This window comes from Sander lucioperca, chromosome 14, assembly GCF_008315115.2.
Source record: "Sander lucioperca isolate FBNREF2018 chromosome 14, SLUC_FBN_1.2, whole genome shotgun sequence".
In the NCBI taxonomy this organism is placed as follows: domain Eukaryota; kingdom Metazoa; phylum Chordata; class Actinopteri; order Perciformes; family Percidae; genus Sander; species Sander lucioperca.
The window spans coordinates 30,306,727-30,329,375 of NC_050186.1; the positions used below are offsets into that span (position 1 = coordinate 30,306,727).

Consider the following 22,649-nt stretch of genomic DNA (forward strand, 5'->3'; position numbering starts at 1 on the left):
GAAGTCGAGAGTATTCATGAGGGCTACTGGAAAAAGAGAGGGCAGATTGTCAGGGAAAATTATTCGCAGATAACAATTTTCATCATAGCAAATGTTCAGCATCATTAGTCTTCCTCTGACAAATGACGAGCGTGAAACTGAAAGTAAAGTTATGCATTAAGGACAGAGCAGCAACACTGCATGCTCGGCCCCAGTTCAAACAAATTTCTGTGTGCGTGCACCGCTGGGCTCCTCGAAAGTTATTAGTTTTACACCTTTTTTTGTTTGTTTTCCCAGTCCTTCATAGCATGCCATGCTGAAGCTCTGGAGAGGGAGTAGTAGTCTGTGCCTTCTCGGCTGCTTGGATTACAGATGCGACGTTGTGTTTTGCAGCAGCTGAACCTGACAACACTACGTTTCCCATCACACCTTGCTTGTTGTGTTATATATGAGTGCAGGATCAAGAGACAAAAACAGAGCAGGTGGACATGCACGTGTGTGTGTGTGTGTGTGTGTGTGTGTGTGTGTGTGTGTCTCTCTCTCTCTCTCTGTGATTCTGTGCACATTGGTGTGTGTATTGTCTGCTGTACGCGGTTATAACATTTCCGCCGTCACACATGATTGATCGCAGCTTCAGACCTACTCATGTGAGGGTCCCTCGGTACCTACCAGTACTTGGAAAACATTCACACAGCCGACACTGGAAGCACACAACCACAATTTCTTTTTCTTTTTTTTAACCTCTGTGACGACAGGAAAATAGCCACGAGTCTCATACGGAGTCGTGGTCCTTTGATCGCTGACTCCAATAAGAATGAAAATAATGCTGGAAGCGCCACTGTTGTGCGGCGGAGTTGCGCCCGCGCTCCATTTCGCAGCAACAGCTTGACAAACCAGACTGATTGCCGTTCCAAGTGTTGGGTGATTGATAGCTCCGTGGCAGCTCCCTCACACTGGCGTTCAGCCAGTTCAGGACAGAAATAACTAATGTGCTTTCCACATGCACATAAGTGCCTTTTGCATGACATACACATACATTAATGTTTCAGTTATGCTTCCCCGAGTTGCACATATTATTAATACTAATGTAACCTTCTTGCACAACCAGATGTGACATTTTCAGCTCTGCAAAGACATGGAATTGACCTGTTGCAGAAATTGAATATCAATATGTAGCTGGTATGGATATTTATATATAGAATAGAAATATGCATCCATTAACCAACACTCACTCATCTCCTGATCCTTAGTTATCCCTTCTAACTACTTCCCACAATGTGATCTGTATGGTATCCGAACTTGACACCATAAAAGAGTGCACTGATATTCTATTATTTGATCATGTATTTGATTCATATGTAATGCTGAATATGTCCTCGAAGGAGTCAGAGGTCATGGTCAGCTATAGAAGTCTTGGAGCTGGTTAGGAGCAGATTATATAATAATGGTTAAATGGGAAACATTTCAACACTTACTGGTAGTGTGAAATGGGACACAAACCCGGAATGGCAGTATCAAAGGCAGCCAATTAGAAACCAATTCAACATCCCAAATTCCTTACTTTTTGCTGCACTACACTACATGGTTTCACTAACATTATGTTGCCTTAAACAGAATTGCTGATTCAGATTAGTATATGAACATATTTTGTAGTAGATGAAGTTGGGGTTTGTCATCTTGCTCAGGAACACTTGAGCAGACACTGAAGGATAGAAGTATTTCCTGTTTGACTGAATGGACACTCCCTAAATCCATTATATAGATAACATTCCCTTAAACATTGACATCATCATGACATCATTGACATCAAGTATTTTGACTCTTTAGTTACAAATAAATACAAATAACTGGCAATAATGTGTATAGTCAACCTGGCAAGCCAAATGCTAGCACGTAAACAACACATTCAGCTGGTCTGGATTCTGCACCGGAGTGATTGCAGCAGACTTTAAAGAGGAAAAAAAAAAAGGTTTTCATCACCCTCTTTCATCATTGGAGCTATCATAAGTTATATCATAACTTTTTATTATGGGCAAGACACGTTTAGTTCCTGTCAGGGTTTTATTTTTTTATTTTTTTCAAATTCCCCTGCCCCTTCAGTGCCTCTGTCAAGGTCTTCGTATATTTGCACAGTGTGCCCGTGATGAAGGCTGTAATTTCTGCTGATATTAACTTGGAACCCAGGAATACTGTCATATATTACAGTCCATTAATTAAGGCGGTCATTTCTCCTATCCGGCCCTCTCTTCTCATCTCTCCCTCTGAAACGCTTCCCTCCCTTATCTCCCATTTCACCCACTTATCACTTCATACTTTGTCTTATCCCCTTGTTAACTTCCTCCATGACCCCTCTCAAATGCCCTTTACTCTTCCCTTTTACCATCTTTTGCTCTCCTATTATTTTCCTTTCTCTCTCTCTCTCTCTCTCTCTCTCTCTCTCTCTCTCTCTCTCTCTCTCTCTCTCTGTCTCCTTGTACTACTCCTTTTTTCTTTTGCCTTGCCTTACTCTCTGTCTGCATTCCCCCATTTGGTTTAATAAATGAGCGGCCTGGTATTAGCACTGACCTTCAGAGTTTGGCACTCTGGGAAGGCTTATGGCGATGTTAGTCATGTTATTAAACAATAAGATTAGGACTGTGAGGGAGGTTTCTGCAGGCTTATGTGTGATTATCATTATTATACAGTCTTGCCAAAGGGGAGTCAGAAAACTTTTATTTATTAGATACACGGTTCATTATAAAAGCAGATAATAACAATCACATATTGCCTTTCAGATGCTGCCACTGAGTGCACTTCGTATTACTTAGCCTTTTCTGGTTTCTTCTAAAAATCATATTTACATATCTATTTCACTTTGGAATTGCACCAGAATAATTATGGGTTGGAATAGTCATTCGTATCCAAGTGATTACAGTCTGCTGAGAGCTGACACAGCCTGTCTGGTTAGAGACTACATCGCTGACGTCATGGTGGGTCAACAAAATGTAAATTAGATGTTTAGATGTTGGTTCTTTTGCTGATGTGACAGAAACTAATGGGGATGTAGTGCTCACCATGATGGATCACCTATATCAAGCAAGACTCCCAATGTCTGCCAGTTGTCTGTCCAAACATAGCGGAAGGAATGGAAACCAGTGGCTGCCTGGATGGGAAATCAATTTAAAAAAACCTACGGTATAATTTGGCAAAAACGTCAGCAGAAATACACACGTGCTGTACTCCAAACTGCATATGTACTGTATGTAGGACACAGTGTACTTGGTTTTGAATCAGATATATTTTTGATAAATAATAACAATACCATTTTCTGGGTGGAGATCAGGTTTTCAAAATACAATTTCCTCTGCAAACACTTTGTAGGTTAACCCTTTATTTTGTTTTAACTTTTTACTTACAGTGAGATCTTTAGGAACTTGTTCATGCCTTCTCATTTTGCTCTTCACTTTCTATTTCGTGAAGCCTTTTTCACAAAAATGCTGTTTATTGTTAGTTGTGTGATCATCAGTGTCCTCCTGCAGCAGGAACATCATTTTGGATGCGCAGTGGTGAGTGTTGGTGAAAAACATTTTATATTCTACAAAACAAAACCAAAAAAAAAAAAAAAAAATACATAGATGTGATTTGCGTGAAACCACAAAGTACGGTCCTTTACGAACAAACTCAAGCGCTGATTTAAAAAAGAAACCAGACGCAGATAGCGAGTCAGGCTGAAACTTGTCCAGACAAACAGATGAAGCAGGATGCAGTCACGTCTCTCCCACCACTCGCTGTTTTTCTCTCTCCGCCGCGGAAAGCTACAGATGTTTCCGATCAAAGCAGCGTTACCCAGCTGTCCCACTCCTTTTCTCTCCTTCTCTCTGTAGCTGACTCTCAGGAATCCTTCTCCCATTCCTCATTTCACGACCACTCTAATCCAGGCTTGTAAAATATTAACTGGCCTTCTCGCTCTCAACAATTCTTCCTCCCTCCTGTGCTGTCCCCCTTTTTCCTCCCAACTGCTCCGCTCCTGATCATCTTTCCACTCCATCTGTCTTTGTCTCCACTCCTTCCTCTCCTTTTTTACATCCCCTCTTATCTCTCTTGCTTCCATGTTGCTCCCAGAACACGGACATCGAAAATGTGAAGTGTCAATTAACCCTGTTGCCTGCAAATCTTTCTGTCTTCTCCAGTGGCTTCTGCAAGCCAGATGATGAGGCTGATGATCAGACTCACACACACACACACACACACACACACACACACACACACACACACACACACACTGTACATCTACATGTGCGGTAGGGGCCGAGATAAGATGGCAGGGAACAGGAAGTGGATTTATTTGAGAGTTGGTGCCATGACTCATGCACACACATGCACAGAAAACACACACACACACACACACACACACACACAAACACTTACACAGCTGCAGCTGCCTCAGTGCTCACATGAAAGGGGAGGCAAAAGCAGAGAGAGAGAGAGAGAGAGTGAATGTTAATCTCTCTGTGGGAAAGAGACAGGAGTGGATAAAGTGATAACTTAATTCCAAGATGTTTGGAGAGGAAGTGTATGTGCGAGAGTGTGTGTGTGTGTGGATGCAGAAGTGTGTATGTTTGTGCATACTTTTATCACAGTGTGTTTGTTTTTTGGCGCCTGTGTGGCCTCTGCGCGTGTGTGTGTGTGTGTGTGTGTGTGTGTGTGTGTGTGTGTGTGTGTGTGTGTGTGTGTGTGTGTGTGTGTGAGTGTGTGTAAGCATTATACTACATGAGGACCGAGATCTACAGAGCATCTGTATCAGTGTATTAATATGTGCAAGGCTGTGAAAGTGCCAACAGCAGTTTATTGCGATGCTTATTATGTCATACAGCAGTTAATCTGATCCCTGTTTTATAAATCACTGAGGGGGGGGGAAAGAGATTTAGCATTTTGCTGTATCATACCTCACAGAAATATCTGAGGAACCTGCTTAACCAGCTTTGCCTCATGCTGACTGAGGCAAGAAATGTCTTTCTGGTTGTAAAAAAAAAAACAAAAACAAAAAAGATTAGAAAACGGGGTGAAAAATAAATAAATAACTTTATCATACGCCGACACAAAATATCCACACAGTTCAACCTCGAAAGTGCAAATAACATGAACATTCATTACTAGGACTGCAACTGTTTTCATTAATCTCTCAATTACTTTTTTCATGGGCAGCGTTATGTGCTGGACACAATAACGGTGCCGCTGCAAAATAGCCTCGGGAAGGACCTTGTTTTGGTGGAACGTGTGTACGTTCAAAAGTTGTTTTAGTCGTGCGACAGAAAACTGAGATTGGGCAGATAGTCTAGCTAGCTGTCTGGATTTACCCTGCAGAGATCTGAGGAGCAGTTAACCATAGTCCTCAGAAATCCACCGGAGTTTAGAACTCCAACACAAAGAAAGCGGAAGGTGGCATCATCCGGCAGAATTTCCAGCGGCACTTGAACAATCGAACGTCGTTGATAAGGACTACCCAGAGCCTGACCTATAGCCCAATAATAATTCGTATTTATATTACAGTCATATAAGACTGAGAAAAGCATCGAATATTCTGTACTGTACATTACGTTTAACCTTTTATTTGTTTTTGTGGGTGCTGAAGCGGGGAAAAAAGTGCATCCCTTCGATAATTATTCATAAAGAATAAAGTTGCATACAGTAGCACATCTTTTACTTACTTAGATATTTATTTACTAAATAAATAAAAACACTCATGCAGATGTTTAATACTTAACAGACTGCTACAAAACTATTTCAATTCACACAGAGACTGGTCTTTAGCATTTGTGTGTGTGTGTGTGTGTGTGTGTGTGTGTGTGTGTGTGTGTGTGTGTGTGAGAGAGAGAGAGAGAGAATTAAAGGCATTCATTTTTGAGAATTCTGTCATTCTACAGTATTGAAGACAAAACAAAGAAAACGAATATCCGAATCCCAAAATTAAAAACCAAATAACTACCCAACGAACAAATATCCAAATATCTGTACATTAGCAGGAATGTAGCACACCATAGAAGTGAAAGCAGTGCTCTGTTTATTTAAATGTAAAGGCGCACTACAAATATTTTGTCCCCAAAATCAATAAATAATTGTGGTAAATTATCGTGATCTCAATATTGATCAAAATAATTGTGATTGTGATATTTTTTGCCGTAACCTTGCAGCCCTATTATTTCATGATAAACAGTGATCTCTTAAAATTAAGCTTTCAATTTTCAAGTAAAGTGAAAACACAGGAGACGAAAAGGTATCTCTCTGCAGGAAATAAAATCGATAACCACTGCTTTACCAAATCACTGTTCAGCTGTGTGCCTTTTATTTCTCTGCGCCGGTATAGGTGGCCCAGGCAGCATCAGCATGCGCAGCCACAGAGTGGAAAAAAAAAAAGTGATCTCCTAAACCTAAACTGATAATTCTCCTGGGCTCTATCTCTGTGTGTCAGCCAATCCAATATGTTACTGTTGGACTTTCAAAAGGCATGGCCCCCCCTTAGGCATACAAATGTGATTCACTGATAAATGCGCTAGTGAGCTACAGCCCAGCTGGAAAGCGACACGGTCTAATATGCACATGCCAATCAATCCACAAGGAGGGCTACACACACACACGCACGCACAGACACACACACACACACACACACACACACACACACACACACACTGAGAACTACACATTGTCACAGACAACCATACATACACAATCACACTGAAACACACATGCAAGCACGCACTGTCACGGACACACAGACACTTTGAAATGAACTTTCCATTTCATTTCACGCCGCTGTTGTGGAGTCGGATCGTAACTTATAGCTGGTTACTCACACAAACACACTCTTTAAACACACATGCATGCATGTGAAGTCACTGATGCAGAATGATAGAGCCACACTCTTGTAAGAGGCAGATATTCTGTGAATTGAAACGCATACATGCACATACAGGCTCTCATAGCTGGTTCTCCATGATCAAATGTAATCACTTTTCTAATGTAGTCAAACGTGTGTGTGTTATTTAGATTCTCTGCCCGAGCCCGACCCGAGCCCGGCCCGACTTTTGGGCCTGGCCGGGCCGTTATTTTCCACCATTATCCTCGGGCCAGGCTGGGCCCTTGATCAAGCATTTGTGTTTTTTTGGGGAGAAAGCTATGCCATAATCAGAAATATTATCTATATAGGCTATATTTAGGCCAAAGTAACAAATGTGTCCAAAAAGTTACACAAGTTGGACTACAGTTACAAAATGCAACACGTGTCATGCGCGGAGTCTCCTCCTCTCGCACACATCACACTGGGGCTGCTGGGCTATATGGTGTAGCTTAAGGGCAACATGGAGCTTGAGGATGTAAAGAAAAAAAGAAAAACAGGAGAATTACCTTTGAGCAAGTTTGGAGGAAAGTCGGAGGTGTGGAACCATTTTAAACAAGTCGTGGGCAGGGACAACATATGTGTTGGCTTTGTCGAGTGCATTAGGCTAAGTACGGCATGCTGCTCCCCTATGACGGCAAATAAAACGGGGACTTGGATGATGAACAGACACATGAAGCAGGCTCGCTGTGGCAGAAAAGATGATAGTCAGCCTTCAACGTCCTCTTTTGTTACTTCTCCAAGCATGAGGGTGAGGCAAGCCCTCACAGAGAAATGCGTTGAGTTCAAATAACTCTGAATTGTAGTTGAGAACGTCAGTTATAACGGCCAACGTATTAAAAAAGTGTCGGGTTGAAATCGGGCTCGGGCTCATAATTCCAGTTAACGTGTCGGGCCGGGTTCGGACACAACGTGCACCGGCTCGGGTTGAGTCGGGCTTGATTTTTTTTACTGATTTTTAGTCGTTGATTTTGGGCCCAATCTAAGCTCTAGTGTGTGTGTGTGTGTATTTGTCTTATGGGTTGTGTGTTTATGTCGCTGCATATACCTGTCTTAGTCTGTGTGAATGTCATGCTGTTTAGCTGTATGTTAGAGTTTTCCCGGTTTCTTTTAGGCCACGTCCACACGTACCAAAACGATATTTTTTTCCCCCCGTCTTCCCTGGCATCGTTTCAAGAATATATGCGTCCAAACGGATCCATTTGTAAATGACTCAACGCGCTACCTCATATTCCAAGCCTATAGGTGGCGCTGTTTCTGCTACAGAAATTCACAAAAAAATGGAGAAGAAGAGGCGGAGCATGTACATAAAGCTTGCATGCTGTATACAAACAGACAGTAGAAGAAGAAACCAAACAGCCCTAGTAACCCTAATAGGCTCAATATCTTCTCCAGCAGGAACACAAGCATGTAGTCCGCCATTGTTGTTGTTATGAGACGTCGTCGCGGGATAAGAGGTCCAAGGCTAGAGGTCGAGGGGTGTGGCGATGACATCATCGATACGCACGTATGTGGCTTCGCCGTCCAAACGAAGACACAAGGGCGCCGCTTTCGAATTTTTTCACTCTGGAACCAGGTTTCAAAAAAGTGTGTCTTCAGGCAGTGCGTTTACAGGATTCGGTTGGACGATCGGCCAAAACAATGCAAAATGTGTGCGTTTACACCAAAAAGAATCTCCGTGTGGATGGCCTCTTATTCTGCTGCTGCTCCCCCAACAACTCAGAGGATAATTCAAACTGAGCTCAATGCAGGGAGTCCATGTGATTTGCAAATTTATAAAATGTAACAACTTTGAATTGTAGAGGGATATTTGTAGGAACAGTCCTTTTTGAAAGTTGAATTTTTAAATTCTATTTTGAAAGAAAAACTAAGCTCTTTTTGTGAAACAGTGATGACAGAAGGATAACAAGTCGGCATACCTTAACAACCGGAAAGGCCATTTGCTATTGATTCCCAAAATGATCCATATTACCCCTGTTAGACAATATAATTCGTCAGTGCCTTTCAAAACAATCCATATGGCCATTACAAAAACGATTCATATGACAGTTTTCTGATTTGCTGCCTCTAGGGTTTTAGCTTATGTTTTCTTTTGTTCATTTGACATGTTGAGGAGGACATTAAATCACACACAACTACAAAAATCTCAAGGATGACTCGATGAAGTCCAAGATGTGTTTACTGTGTGGTCCTTGATGTCAAAATGGCAAAGATGAATGAGTCCCTGATGACTAGGTCATGTGACACTACTGACAAACCAACACAATAAATCCCTGTAACATCATCAACAAAAGTCAAACCCCAAAAGCACATGATGTTGAACTTCCAAGTTTCCTGGAAGTTCTATGTCATATGCCTCGATGCTGCATGCATTTCTTTTAACCATTTGTGCATGTACAGATTAGCTGGTTAATCCTACATCACAGGTGCTGTATAAAATTACTTTAAAGGGATGGTTTGGATATGGGGGGTTTGTATTTCTTTTTAAATTCAAATTTTTTCACTCGTTGTTACACTCAGGCCTGAAATAGACAAATGCACACATGCCTATATACCTATACATGCACAAATGGAGAGATGTTTAGAGTGAGGTGGCTGCGACTGCCTATGGACAGGCGCACTGAGCAGTTGGGGCCCTGCTCAAGGGCACCTTGCCAGTGCATAAGAGGTGAACTGGCACCTCTCCAGCTACCAGTCCACAGTGTATAACCTACAGTAGATGGCAGTCGGCACGCTCCCAGTTTGGAGAAGCAGGCAGGAGTACCGAGACCGAAGCTGAGTAATCTACTGCTGTGGACGGTGACAGCAGCAGCAGCAGCTAAACATATTTTAGCCATGTAAAAAGGGCCCACAAAAAAAAAATGAAATCCATATTGGTTTAAAAGTATATATTTATTTACAATATTTGACCCGCTTTACCTTGCCGTCAGATAGTCCTTTCCAACTGGGAACTGAAGTTGTTATATCCATCTACTGTATGCCGTCTTCAAAGCCACCAGACTCCTTTGATTCCTAATCTTAACTAGTCGTTACGGCAAAATGCTCATATTTTGTGTACTACATTTAACCGTAATCTCCGCCGAAACGAGCGGCAGCTCACGGTGCTCTTTACCCTAAACACATCTACTAAAGGCCGCTGATACGACCGAGCTGTGAAGGAGGTCCATAGCCCGCATCGCGAAGCTCTGTAGCGGCTTAATCAACTAGCAACTGCTGCTCGGCGTCACGTGACCAGCCGGCAGTCTCCTCATTTCTTAGGATTTCGTAGGTTTTGGTGTGCATACATTTTCGTACAATATCATACGGACCCGTTCATGAGAATGCGTTGAACACATAAAGCACAAAACAAGTAAATAATACTCAATGAAAACAATCACACGCCGAAGTGAAGTGATCTGAAATTACAATCTTAAAACGTGCAGGGGTAGGAAGAGTGTCCAGCTTAAGTGAACATTAAAGGTGGTTCCATGCTTTTGGTGCATAGGAACTAAAAGCAGATTTACCAAACTCAAGAGTTAACCTGTGCGACATGAAGCATAAGGCAACGTGTTTGGTATGGTCCTGTGATCCTGTTCAGCACAGATGCTAAATGTGGTGGTGACATGCCAACGAGAGTTTTATGGATGAAAAGACATAAATGTTTTTCGCACCTTTGTGCCAGAGAGGTCCAACCAACTTTGTTATACAGAGTACAGTGGTAAGTGTCATAAGGATCTCCCGTGATGAATCTGCGGGCAGAGTGATGAACTGAGTCCAGGGGTTTGAGAGTGGTAGCAGCAGCATGTCTATACATTATGTCACCATACTCCAAAAATATGTTTCAGCAGTACATTGCATAGCTTCCGTGTCAGTACTTTGGCCTGCTTCTCCAAACTGGGGGCGAGCTGAACGTCAACCTGACTTCAAAATATCCATGCTATCCTCTAAGCATTTCTTTTAGTTGAGTAAGCCTTAAGCTAACTTCTTCCTCCAAGTCAATCTCCTCACGTCATAAGTAAATGTTGGTGCTGCTGCAGTGGAAAGGTATTATAGTGTCGTGGCCGATGCCACCTGATGTTTGACATGTATTCTTGCAGTGTTTAATCAGCTAATCAAACAGTGGGGCCACTTGTTCTCATGAATATCCTCTGTGACACTGGGCTTATGATAACTTGGCCTTAATTGATTTTTCTGGGTGAATTACAGTTAATCAAGGTAGAAAGGATAAAGACATTAATTTACGAGTGTCCTTCTGTTCACATGAAGCAAATAACACAGCATTGACTCTCTTGTGTCTCCAAGACAAGTTATAAATCTGATTCTGATCTCCCTCGACTTCTCTTCCCTGTATCTCATTGGTATGTTGAACACACATGGATTTATAATCTGATTTTGTTTGTGTGTGTGTGTGTGTGTGTGTGTGTGTGTGTGTGTGTGTGTGTGTGTGTGTGTATATATCTGAGGTCATTTCTCAAGTGTACTGTATAACATGTTTATGAAGGCATTATACAAGTGTGTGTGCGCGTGTATATGTGTTTGTCATCCAGTGTTTGTGTTGGTCTCTGTGTGTGCATTTGTGTGCTAAATTGTAATGCTTGACTTTATCATGTATGTGTAGAGGCACGTGTATTATGTGTTCATCATTTATGTCATTTAAGTAAGCAGCCCACGGACCCATTGCTCGTGGGCTTGTGTGAATGTGTGTTAATTATTCTTTAAAAGGCCTCTGGACAGAGATGTGTGCTTGTAATGCCACACCCTGGCACCCTCAGTGCCCTGCAGAATCCTCCTATGTATAAAACGTTCAAAGAGAAATTACACACAGGACTACAAAGAGATGCCAAATCCCACAAGAGACAAAGTCCCACAAAGAGACTCAAAATGTATGGGGGAAATAGCATTTATTTTATTGAAAAACATTTTCCTGAGGAAGGACGCCTAAACCAACCCGCCAAATATGCTCACCTAACGGCTAATTTCCACCGGTTGCGGAACGGCTGTGGAACGGCTCCGGAACGGCAGTGGAGTCAGTAGGTTTCCATTAAAGTCAATGTGTGTATTTCCACTGACTGCAGAACGGCTGGGTTCCAACTACGTCCCAGCTCCGGCGGTCCACAGCCCTCCGGAGCAGATACGCAGAGCTTCTATTTTTGCCGGACGCCGGAGAGCTCCGCAGCAATTCAGCACAATTCAGATAGCGTGGGACAGGAAGTCGAGCACAGAAACAAAATAAAACATCCGGTTAATTTTCTAAATAAAATACACCTGCTCACGGCGGATCATATTTCCCTGCACTACACCTTGAAAACACAGCACAGAGTTGTTTCCCCTCTACTCCTCTGGATGGAAACAAACTGTTAGTGGTTTTGTGGTTCTATTGTACGTGAATTCGCGAGATCTCGTGGGTCCTCGTGACTACAGCTGTCAGTCATGGCCGCAGCCGTTCCGCAACAAATCCGGACCTAGTGGGTATTGACGGACGGCAGAGCACGGAGCCGTTCCGCAGCGCAGCCATTCGGCAGCTGTTCCGCAACCGGTGGAAATTATGAGTAAGTTTTCCACAAAGCCAGGGAAAACTCTGGAGATTAAGTGATGCATTTAGTTTTATTTAAGCTAACTTTGTGTAGGCCATCATGCATTTATGAATGTGTGTGGTCCGTTGTCGAAAGGTAAGAAATATCAAAAAGAGAAAGAAATTGAAACTTTCACTGATTTGACATGAAATTCTAAATACCCCGGCACATTCTGAGTATATATGCAAACACACATTACATGTAGGTGTATGCCTTTGCAGTTTAATGTTGGACTTCACTGAAGCAAAACAGAAAAGCTCCATAGTGGGTACAGTTCATCGAATTGGACTCAAATGAAATAAAGTTCAGTTGCAGCAGTATGAAGTGTCCTTGATTCTGTGTTATGTCATTGTTTATCTTCTGTTTTGTTGTTATTTTATCAGTGGTATAACTCATTTGCCTTCTTCTTTATCGCAGTGCACACAACTTGTGTACCTTTGAAAATAACTTCAGTTATCTGAAGTACTTTGTCTCCCGGAGCATTATAGACTGTTTAATCATGAGGGGCCCTGTCAGTTGGCATCAACATAAATAAGCAGAGTAATGAGCATGAATAGTGAATTATAAGGTTTGTGAAGGACACAGATGATTATCATTGTCATTTGGTAGGGAATAACAATGTTCCCATGCTGCTTACAATGCCCTGTCTATTATCGAGAGATCAATAGCACTTGAGCTGAATGCCATTATGGTTATTAAGCCTGCTTGTCTGTATGATGATGAGGCATGAGGACATTATGCAGGGTGGTGTGAGAGTCTGTGCATACCTGTGACTGAGTACATGAGTGAACTCATAATCGTATCTGCTTGTGTTTCCACTGTTGCTTTAAGGTGTATTTAGCATGTGTGCAGAATACTCATGAACAGTAATATATACTGCCGATGAATGCTGACATTTCAGAAGGAGTAGTTTCAAGGTGAGAGGGAGAGAAAGTGATGGAGAGTGGAGAGGGAAAGGTGAGCAGAGAGATATACCCAGAGGGAGAAGAGATAAGGGAAACGCAGACAGTGAGAATATCTCACAGGAGGATAGACAGAGGCATTGACGGAAGGTAACAGCAAGGGATTTTACAGCAGGGACACCTGAATGTGCTGTCACACATGACACACGAACCGGGACCAAAACCAGAACTCGTAAGATAAAGCTTGAGGTTGGAATTTTTCTTTTATCGCATTGTCAACAAATTGAATGAACAGACCAAAACAAACAATGTCTTGCTCCTACTATCATGTATTGCCAGTGCAGCGAAAGCCATGAAGCCTATTCCTCTGTGCCAAACCGCTCCATTGTTTTCAAGAAACTATTAAAACACACATCAATGAGCCACGTTGTATAACTCCATCCACAGCCGAAAATTGTCCCCAACAAATGCACTATTTATTCCTCTTTGACTAATGTTTGGTGGAAAACTACAGTGGCCAGCTGTTTTTGGAAAGGGGTTATAGTGAAGTTGTGATCTGTTCTCAAAGATTAACATTTTCAGTGGACACTAATGGGCTTGGGCTGAGTGCCACAGACAGGGTAAAGAAGTCAGAGAAGTACTGAGAGGAGGAACTCATTGTTGGTTTTGGACGTTTTATGGAATTTGTTTACAATAATAACAATTTAGAATAAAGTGAGTGATAAAACATGCTGATAAATTAAAATTGTCAAAAAAGACAAGGAGGAGGCAATGTCCTACATTTACGTTTGTAGTCAGTTTAACCCATAGTTAGGATAATATAAGTGAGCTTTAGTAGTTCATGGGCAGCACCTAGCAGCAATAATGCTGCTTTGGTAACCAGCAGTTTATTACAGGCATTGATTATTTTTAATGGACACCTGCCAGCCAGTAAGAAACAAGTATTTTCTGTGGCCATGGCACGAGCCACAAGGACTCACAAGTCTCTTCAGTACCTGTTGTGTATCTGTTGCCAGAGACAGATCTATCTTCACATTGCAGTAAAGTTCTGTGTTGTCTAGATAAACAAGAGTTGGCCTTAAATACACTTAGTTCACAGCTGCAGAAAACGTCATGGTTGAACATTTTGCATGCCACGTGCAAAGATATTATTTTAACATTTTACATCATTGGCATGTGGCTTGTTAGCTTAAAGGGTAATAGTTACTGCTTAAAATGTTTTATCTCATTTTTGAAAATAGATACAACCTTACATTTAGTCTATTATATGAACTTACCAACTTCAAAAAAGTTAAGGAAACACGTTTTCGCTGTCACATGATAAACTCACAGGTGCTGCTAATGCTGCTAATGGGTATCGTCGCTTCCTGGCCCCGGCAAGTTTGAAGAAGGAAACAAAAATCCAAATTTCAGGAGTCTTCTTCTTCGCCCAGAAAAAGAAAAATGATATTGAAAAGAGCAAAAGACAGGCTTTTTGAAGCATGAAGGCTACCGTAGCTGTAATACGTACTTTGAACTGCGTGGCGCGAGAGAGTTGATTGCGATAAATGATCTCAACGCTAGATGGGAGAAATTCCTACACATTGGACCTTTAAATGACTGCTATCAATGTTTTTTTTTTTGTTTAAACTAGCTGACAATATAGGAGAGATTAAAAAAGAAACACAAAGAGGCAGAGGCGTAGAAGAAAAAAAAGAGAGACAGACTGAACAAGAAAAATAGGATGAGAAAAACGAGAGCGGGAGAACTTAAAGTTTAAAGCAGTATACGGCTTGAGGCCGATGGCAGGGGTGGAGGATGAGAGATAAAGATAGAGAGCGAGAGCCAGAGTGGAGGAGAGGAGGAGGAGGAGAGGGTAGACTGATACGACAGGAAAAAGACGAGAAGAAGGTCAGAGGGAGAGGACAAAAATGAAACGCAGAGGGAGGGAGAAGGAGCAAAGGCTAGAGAAAAGAATGGATGTTGGAAAGGAGAGAGGTAGCGAAAGAGTGATGTAACCTGAGAAGATAAAAAGGATGGGATGTGGCGTGGGGTGGGGATAGGTCAAAGAATCAGCGCTGTGTTGAGACTCAGAAGGACATTCATGGGGAAAAAGCTGCAAGAAGGTATTTTCTGCATAATATTCTAAGGGGCATGATCATTGAAAATATCCTCCTTTCTGATGACATCGGTTATGATTTCACCACAGCTTGATGCCACCTGAAGGCGGTCAAAGGAATTTTAGGCAGGGACCTTTTCTAAATGATTAAAGGCTTTAATAATACGCTCTCCCACTTTGATAACATTGTAGATTTAATAACACTCATGCTGTTCAATCATTCTGAGATTCCCTCAGAAAGTTTTCAGGAATGTTCACTGACTTACAATAAGTATAACGCAGGAAAGTTTCTCTTCTCTTCTCCACTTCCTCGTCACATAAAGCACAAGGGCGCCAGCATCGTCATCAAAGCTAACATCAAAGTCGAACTTTATGCTTTTTTGCTGAGATGCAAATCACTTTTTATGTAAATAAAGTCACACATCCTTTCAAAGTGCCTCGACAGAGGAGGAGATCAAAGGGAATTGGCATTTCTTGCCACTAACATGCATATGCACGCACATTATTTGGACTCCGGGAAATGGGGAGGGCACGCATGGAGATAACTGGGATGGACAGACTGAGTGAGGACAGAAAAAAAAAAAAAAGAGAGATGGCATGAGAGACGGAGAGCAGAGAGTAAGGGCTGGGGAGAGGGGGAAGAACGACAGATAGAGAGGAAGACGGAGAGAGAACAAACAGTGTCAGGGTAATGTTAATGGGGACAGGGATCTTGTCCTATTAAATATAGATGGCTCTGTTATGGGACATGAAATATACATGACGCACTACGTTTGACATCTGTACCAGCTGCGTTAAGAGGCATGTCTGAGGAGATGGTGAGAAGGAAACTAGCTCAAGAAAAAAAACCTGCAAAAATGAGAGGCATTGTAGTGAGAAAGAAAGAAGGGAGGGGGACAGATGGACAAAAGGAGAGACGGGGAGAGAGACATCAGAGTAAGACAAGGATCTTGACAGCATCCGATCCCAGGGGAGCACTTTTTTGTTGTCTTTTCTTCATAGGCGGGGGGCTTTTCCTAAGATGAGGATCAATATTTTATTTTTTTTTGTTGTGCTGCCGATCCTCAGTGTTTAAGTGTTAATCTGAGGTCTTCACTTTGTGTGGTCATGACAGGGCCCATGGGACTTGTAAACAGAGCAGGGCTAATAACCCCAGTGTCCTGGCTACAACTTCCATCAGGCTCGCATATATCCCTTAGGCCCCGGGGTCACGATCCCTACAACTTTTCTGACCCCATGGACAAAGGCAGTGTCGGCAGTGAGGTCGCTGATAGAAGGATAAAAGCAATATGTGTAACACAGGTCAGAAAAGAAAGAGACTTTTGCTAAAATCTCCCCGGTTTTTAAAGTGAAAATAGCTTTTTCCTCCAGTGCTGGCTCACTGTATGGAAAGAAAACATGACTGTCTTTTCCCATTCGTCACTCACTATAATGGATTGGCAATATTTGAAAATCAGAACTATTTATCAACATTTTTATTTTATTTTTTTTTTTTACATTTTCCCCCTTTGTCCTTCCCTGCCACTATAAATCAGCAGGGATGGGAATCACCAGAGGCCCCACAATAAGATATTATCACGATACTTATGTATGATGTCATAGTGATTTTAATTATATTGCGATATTTTTTGATATATTGCAATTTATTACCCGTTTTCCACCTTTTAACTTCTGTCCCCAAAGGAAAACTTTGTCAACATCTGTTTTCTCTAAAAAGATATATTTCTCTGTTTGTTCATTTTACCATCTAGTGGACTTAAAAAGCAATTACTTTAATTTGTTCAGTACTAAAAAGCACAATTCTCATGTGCAACTCATTGCCATGGAAAATATTGCGATACTTTGCTGTATTGATTTTTTTTCCCCCATCCCTGCAAATCAGTGACTAAGCACTGTGCATTGGTGGACAATAATAAATAACCCAACATTGATTGAAATTAAAAGTATTTAACTGTAAGCCAGATAATAATAATTCCATGCGTCTATATGCAGTTATTATACGAGTAAAAATCTGTTTTCAAATGATGAAATTCTGCTTTTGCTTGTGCCTGTTTCTTGTTGTTCTTGCTAGGAACCAATATGGCAGACTAAGCATTTATGTAACCTCACAGAATATGCTTGTTGTATATACTGCTATAATTGTAAAGGCTTTGATTTGACCTGTCTTGTCTCCATGTGCTCTGAGTCAGTACGCACAGGGGGCTGTGATTTAACCACGCAGACACGTCACTTGCTATTAGCTGTTGATATTACTAACACTCAGTCTCTGCCTGTGTCTGTTTCCAGTTGCGAGGAACCAGTATGAGCGAATGGGCAGTGATGTCACCATGCAGTGCGGCTCCCTGGACAATGATGCATCGGTGTCATGGAAGGTGAACGGGACCGATGTGAAGGCCCAGCATCGTCTAGAGGGTCCCAGACTGGTGCTGAACGAAGTGGACCTGGGCCACAACGGACTCTACAGCTGCTTCCAGAACCCTCACGGAGAGAGGCGGGACACCATCTACCTCCACATCGGCAGTGAGTAGACAGACAATTGCCCACCGGATATCATTTCAAATAAAACATGATGAATCTTTAATCATCTCAAAGGGGAAACTGGGTCATTGCTGCAGAATAGAAATGAGTGGTGCAACCGACCACGATGCAATTTCAACCCCAAATGAAATAGATGAATTAATAATGAGAGATTTTATGAAGTTGAGCTTGTAACGTTATGTCTGTGCAAAAGGAAAGACTAAAAACAATGTACAAGAATATAGAACTCTTGCAGCTGTACTTAATAGTTGTTGTGACTTCAAGCACCATGGAAATGTAATGATTATGTGCTGGCTCTGTTCTGGCTCTGTTGTGGCTGTCCTGCTGGCTCCACACCAATACATGAACTTATACAATCAAACTTATGGTCAGCTAATGCAACAGGCTGCTGGTTGCTGAATTGGGAGTGGTTCTAGGATGTCACTGTGTCAATCAAACAGGTGCTAAATGGCTAAATCTGGTAGCAGTTGTTGAGCTTGCTAGCTTAAGAGGCAGGGGACATGATTGGCTGAAAGGTGAAAGAGCGGTGACTACATATCTGTCATGAATGCATATATATTATGAAGTCTTATAAAACGCTGTTGAAAATAACCAGGTCAATAAGGATGAAATAACATGTTATATTACAAAAAGTCTTAAATTATAAACAAATGATTGTTTCATTTATATATTTTTTCAACAATTTATCCATAAAATTATTTATTTCATTATTATAATTATTATATATGATCACTTTGGAGCTCCATATGAATCCATATAATTGTACATATCTGTGTTGTTTGCACAGTAAAAACCCTAAATGACAATTTTATTAGTAAGTTATAATATTTGAAGGGCTGAATATAAAAGTTGAGTTGTGATGATACTGTAACTGCCACTTGCCAGCTGACAAGCTCTAAATGATTAGTAGTTAAAATGACATTTGGTCATTTTTCAGTTATGGCTGTGCATTTTAATAATCATACAAAAGCTAAATGAGGGTCACTTTAACGGCATGTCGCAGTGGCCTGTGAGTTGGCAATGGCCTCCTTTGAAATCCATTATTCTGGTGGGAAATGTTTTATACATTGGGACTGTACATATTAATGATGTGGAGATAGGATCGACTCGTAAATGGCAAGTAGCCCTGAGGATATTTGGAAAGAAAACACCTTTGGTAAATATGTTAATTAGCAATTTTTTTTTTTTTCATGTGTGGATTCACTTTTTAAACTGCCCACTTCTAACAGAAATCCGTTCATTATTTGAAGGTTTTCTCTCAGATATTATTAATAATATGATTCTGCATGGCTAGTTGTAAAATTAGGTGAATGCAACATTATTGCGTATTATCGCTTTCATGAATTAATACTTAATACAGAAAAATACTTTGCACATCTATAACGTGAGACAGGTGCATCAGAAAGGGACAAGCAGGTTAATTTTCAAAATCTGCCTGATTTTGTCAGAAGATAGTCTAGTACTGAAACGTTGCCTACTATTAAACTTTATATATTTTTTGCAAGTTAGACAGTGCGCGGGAGTTTCTTTGCAAATGAATTAATACTTACGTTTTCAACGTGTTCCTAAAAGGATTCCATCGTATATAGTCAAGTAAGCAGCATTGGCTTTATCTAAGAAAAAAAACAGCATGAGTGTATTTTCAGTTTTATTTACAGTACATCCATTTATACCTCAGATTTATTGTGACAAGTCGCACCTCCTTCTCCCTCAGTTTGGCTGTTTGGATACATAATGTCACTGCATTAGTGCATAATGTAACGGATAATGTCTATTCTTAAATGACAGGTTTTAGAAAAACAGTTTCTAGTCAACAGTGAATTTCCTTATTGGAGCAGACAAAACCCTACAGGGATTCACTTCTGTATTATCTCTGCCGGCCAGCATTTTCTCATATATACGTGTTCACTTTCTATCTCCCTCCATTTGAGTCTGTTGGAAGTACTGTATAAGGAATAGGCAACATTTGAAATTCAATTTCCACAGGAGTCATGTTGCAGCTGCTAGCTGGCTAGCAGGTGAAATTAGATACATCTTTGGCATCAGTCATGGCAGGCCATTTCAAAAAGCTGCCAAATGTGACACATTTTGATACACTGCAGTAGAAAACCCCTTAATTCATCACTCCCATGGCATTGAAAAATCTGAGCCTATACCAAATGTCTTTTGACACTATAAAATCCACCTCAGGTCTAAATCAGAGAAAGGTAGATTCTTGCCTGAGCTGATCCAAAATGTTACCACTGTAAATGGCTTTGATCCCATTTAAAGCCAATTCTATGTAAGAAATGTAACACAGTAGTATAGGGACAAAGTGAAAAGGTTCCCATCGGATAAACAGGAAACCACACCTGTACCATTCCATCCACATGTCAACAGAACCGATAGAAAGCCAAGTACACCAGCCATCAAGATTTTATTCCAGGCAGTAAGTTAAACGTAACATTCCCATGCAAATGTTTGATGAATGAGACTGTATGGGAGTCTGACAGTTTGGTTAATCATATCGGCAATGATGAATTACTGAATGCTGAACCAATACTGAATTAATGACAGTTTTATGTTATGGTAGATTGTGTCAGCAGGGTGAATGATGTAATGCATAAATAGACCCGTGCGCGTGTGTGTGTGTGTGTGTGTGTGTGTGTGCGCGTGAGAGAGAGATGGATAGATGTTTACTCTGTGTGTGTGTGTGTGTGTGTGTGTGTGTGTGTGTGAGAGCGAGAGATGGATATATGTATACCCCGTGTCTGCGTGCAAGCTAGTGCATGTGTGTGCCTGTACTTATTTTCACCAGTGGTCATCTTTTCCACCATAAAGACACTTTGGTGGTGTCAAACAGTGTGTGTGTGTGTGTGTGTGTGTGTGTGTGTGTGTGTATTAGAGAGAGATAGTTGCACTGTGTAACCACTCATCAGGGGTCAGTTACATGTTTGTGAGAACAACACTGTAGAGATCTTCCCTGGCAGTGAATATACTGTAATTGCCTTGATGTCAGTAGGTGATTTTATGACACGTCAAAGGCACACACTGGGGCAACATCGACTTTAATTATGCATTCAAACTACAAAAACTCAGATCTTCATCAGATACTCTTCCTCTTTGTCTCTCACTCTTTTTCAATCTGCCTTTTCTTTGTACCTGTTATCACAACCCCACTGTGTTCCGCTATTTCTACTTCTCTCATTTGTTCTTTGTCTTCACTCTCTCTCTCTCTCTCTCTCTCTCTATCTGTCTTTCTCTCTATTTTTATCATCTTTTTCATTATGTTAACTGTCACCTACAGAACTTTAAAGTGTCGCGCATTACAGTGATAACGACATCATGACAGGCTACACTTGTCGTGATTACCATCATGATGATAGTTTGATTTTATGCAGAGTTTATTACGTACACCGGGGGCTTGTTATGTTTTACACGGGTGGAAGTGTTATCAGGAGGACAGCACAGAGCCTTCTGTCTGTGCCTTTTGAAATTTTCTCCTTCACCCTTTGTCTCTTTTTACCTCAAAATTAGTGATTTTCTCATCCTTCTTGCTCTTTCTCTTTTACTTTCTACAGCATTTTGTTTTTCTTTTCCAGTCCTTTCCTACATCCATCCTTTCTTTCCTGCCTGTCTGTCTCTATCAACTTTGCGTCTCATTCTCTCGATATCATTCTCCAGATCCCTCCATGCATCCTCTTCCCCTCCACATCTCTCTGCCTCTGTGTTTTGGCTTCTAGTTTGTGGCGGCTGTGTGTTTACACTGGTTTGCATTAGGAACAGAGGACGTCATACTATGACCCCGAACCCGTGTGTGTGTGTGTGTGTGTGTGTGTGTGTGCTTGCTCCACCTTCACACCAGTTTTATGGAGCTTTTGTGATCTTCTTCCAGGAGTGTGTCAACATAATGTCAGCACGGGGAGAGCGCAGTTGCGTGGGCGTTGACTTGTATTTTCATGTAAAAGTTTAGTGCCGCCGTGATGTCTGTTTCTCTTCCTCTTTGCATTATTGCACCACTGTTTATAGTTGTAGGGTGTTTATATTATGTCTGTCACTTTGGATACATACAAAGCTAAAATTGCTTAAAAGAAACGATAAATATGCATAAATATCAAATTGTGTGCGTGTATATGCTGATGGATAGAAGCAAGGGCTTGGGTCTGTGTATTTTTGTACAGGTGTGTTCAGCTGATACCCACATGGCATGATGTTTTTGCCCTATGGTTAAGAAAAGGTGCCTATCTCATGTGGAAGAAAACACTCAGGGATACACACATTAACACAGACACACAGCAGCACATTCTGGATGACATCTTTAGACACTATCTTCTCAAAGAGAAGTGATGCGCAGTGATAGAGAGATAGAAAGTGACAGATTGATAAAGAAAAATGAAATAGCACGGACAGTAAAAGTTTATTATAATTTAATAAATAAGTGGTCATAAAATTCAAAAGCTCTTTGGTGAAATACAACACCCTTTTCCTCTGCTGTCACAACGGAGAAGTTATTGCTGCCGTGCCCTTTTCCGGCTTTGTCCAGTCTTCTATCAATTGCTGTCTTCAGTGGCCGTCAGCTAAACAATTTATAGCATCACAACATGGGTTAACACAACATGAACTGCGGCGGGTCATATATCCAGCCTCCAGTCACCATGGTGACCTGTCACACAGTCAGTTTGCAAGATGCATAGTCTGCCAGTTAACAACCAGTCAGTTAGAAGACCTTA

At 41.3% G+C, this 22,649-nt stretch overlaps 1 protein-coding gene and 1 long non-coding RNA gene across 3 annotated transcripts in view; both read left to right on the forward strand.

Moving 5' to 3' along the window:
• The window catches only part of LOC116045153, an 810,130-nt gene that overhangs the window by 208,257 nt on the left and 579,224 nt on the right, over positions 1 to 22,649 (forward strand). The window lies entirely within an intron of this gene.
• The window catches only part of cntfr (ciliary neurotrophic factor receptor), a 268,851-nt gene that overhangs the window by 138,772 nt on the left and 107,430 nt on the right, over positions 1 to 22,649 (forward strand). For both annotated transcript variants that reach the window (XM_031292668.2, XM_031292666.2), the window contains one exon: positions 17,689 to 17,922. In XM_031292668.2, coding sequence (XP_031148528.1) covers positions 17,689 to 17,922 — 234 coding nt within the window. The remainder of the gene's footprint in view (positions 1 to 17,688; positions 17,923 to 22,649) is intronic.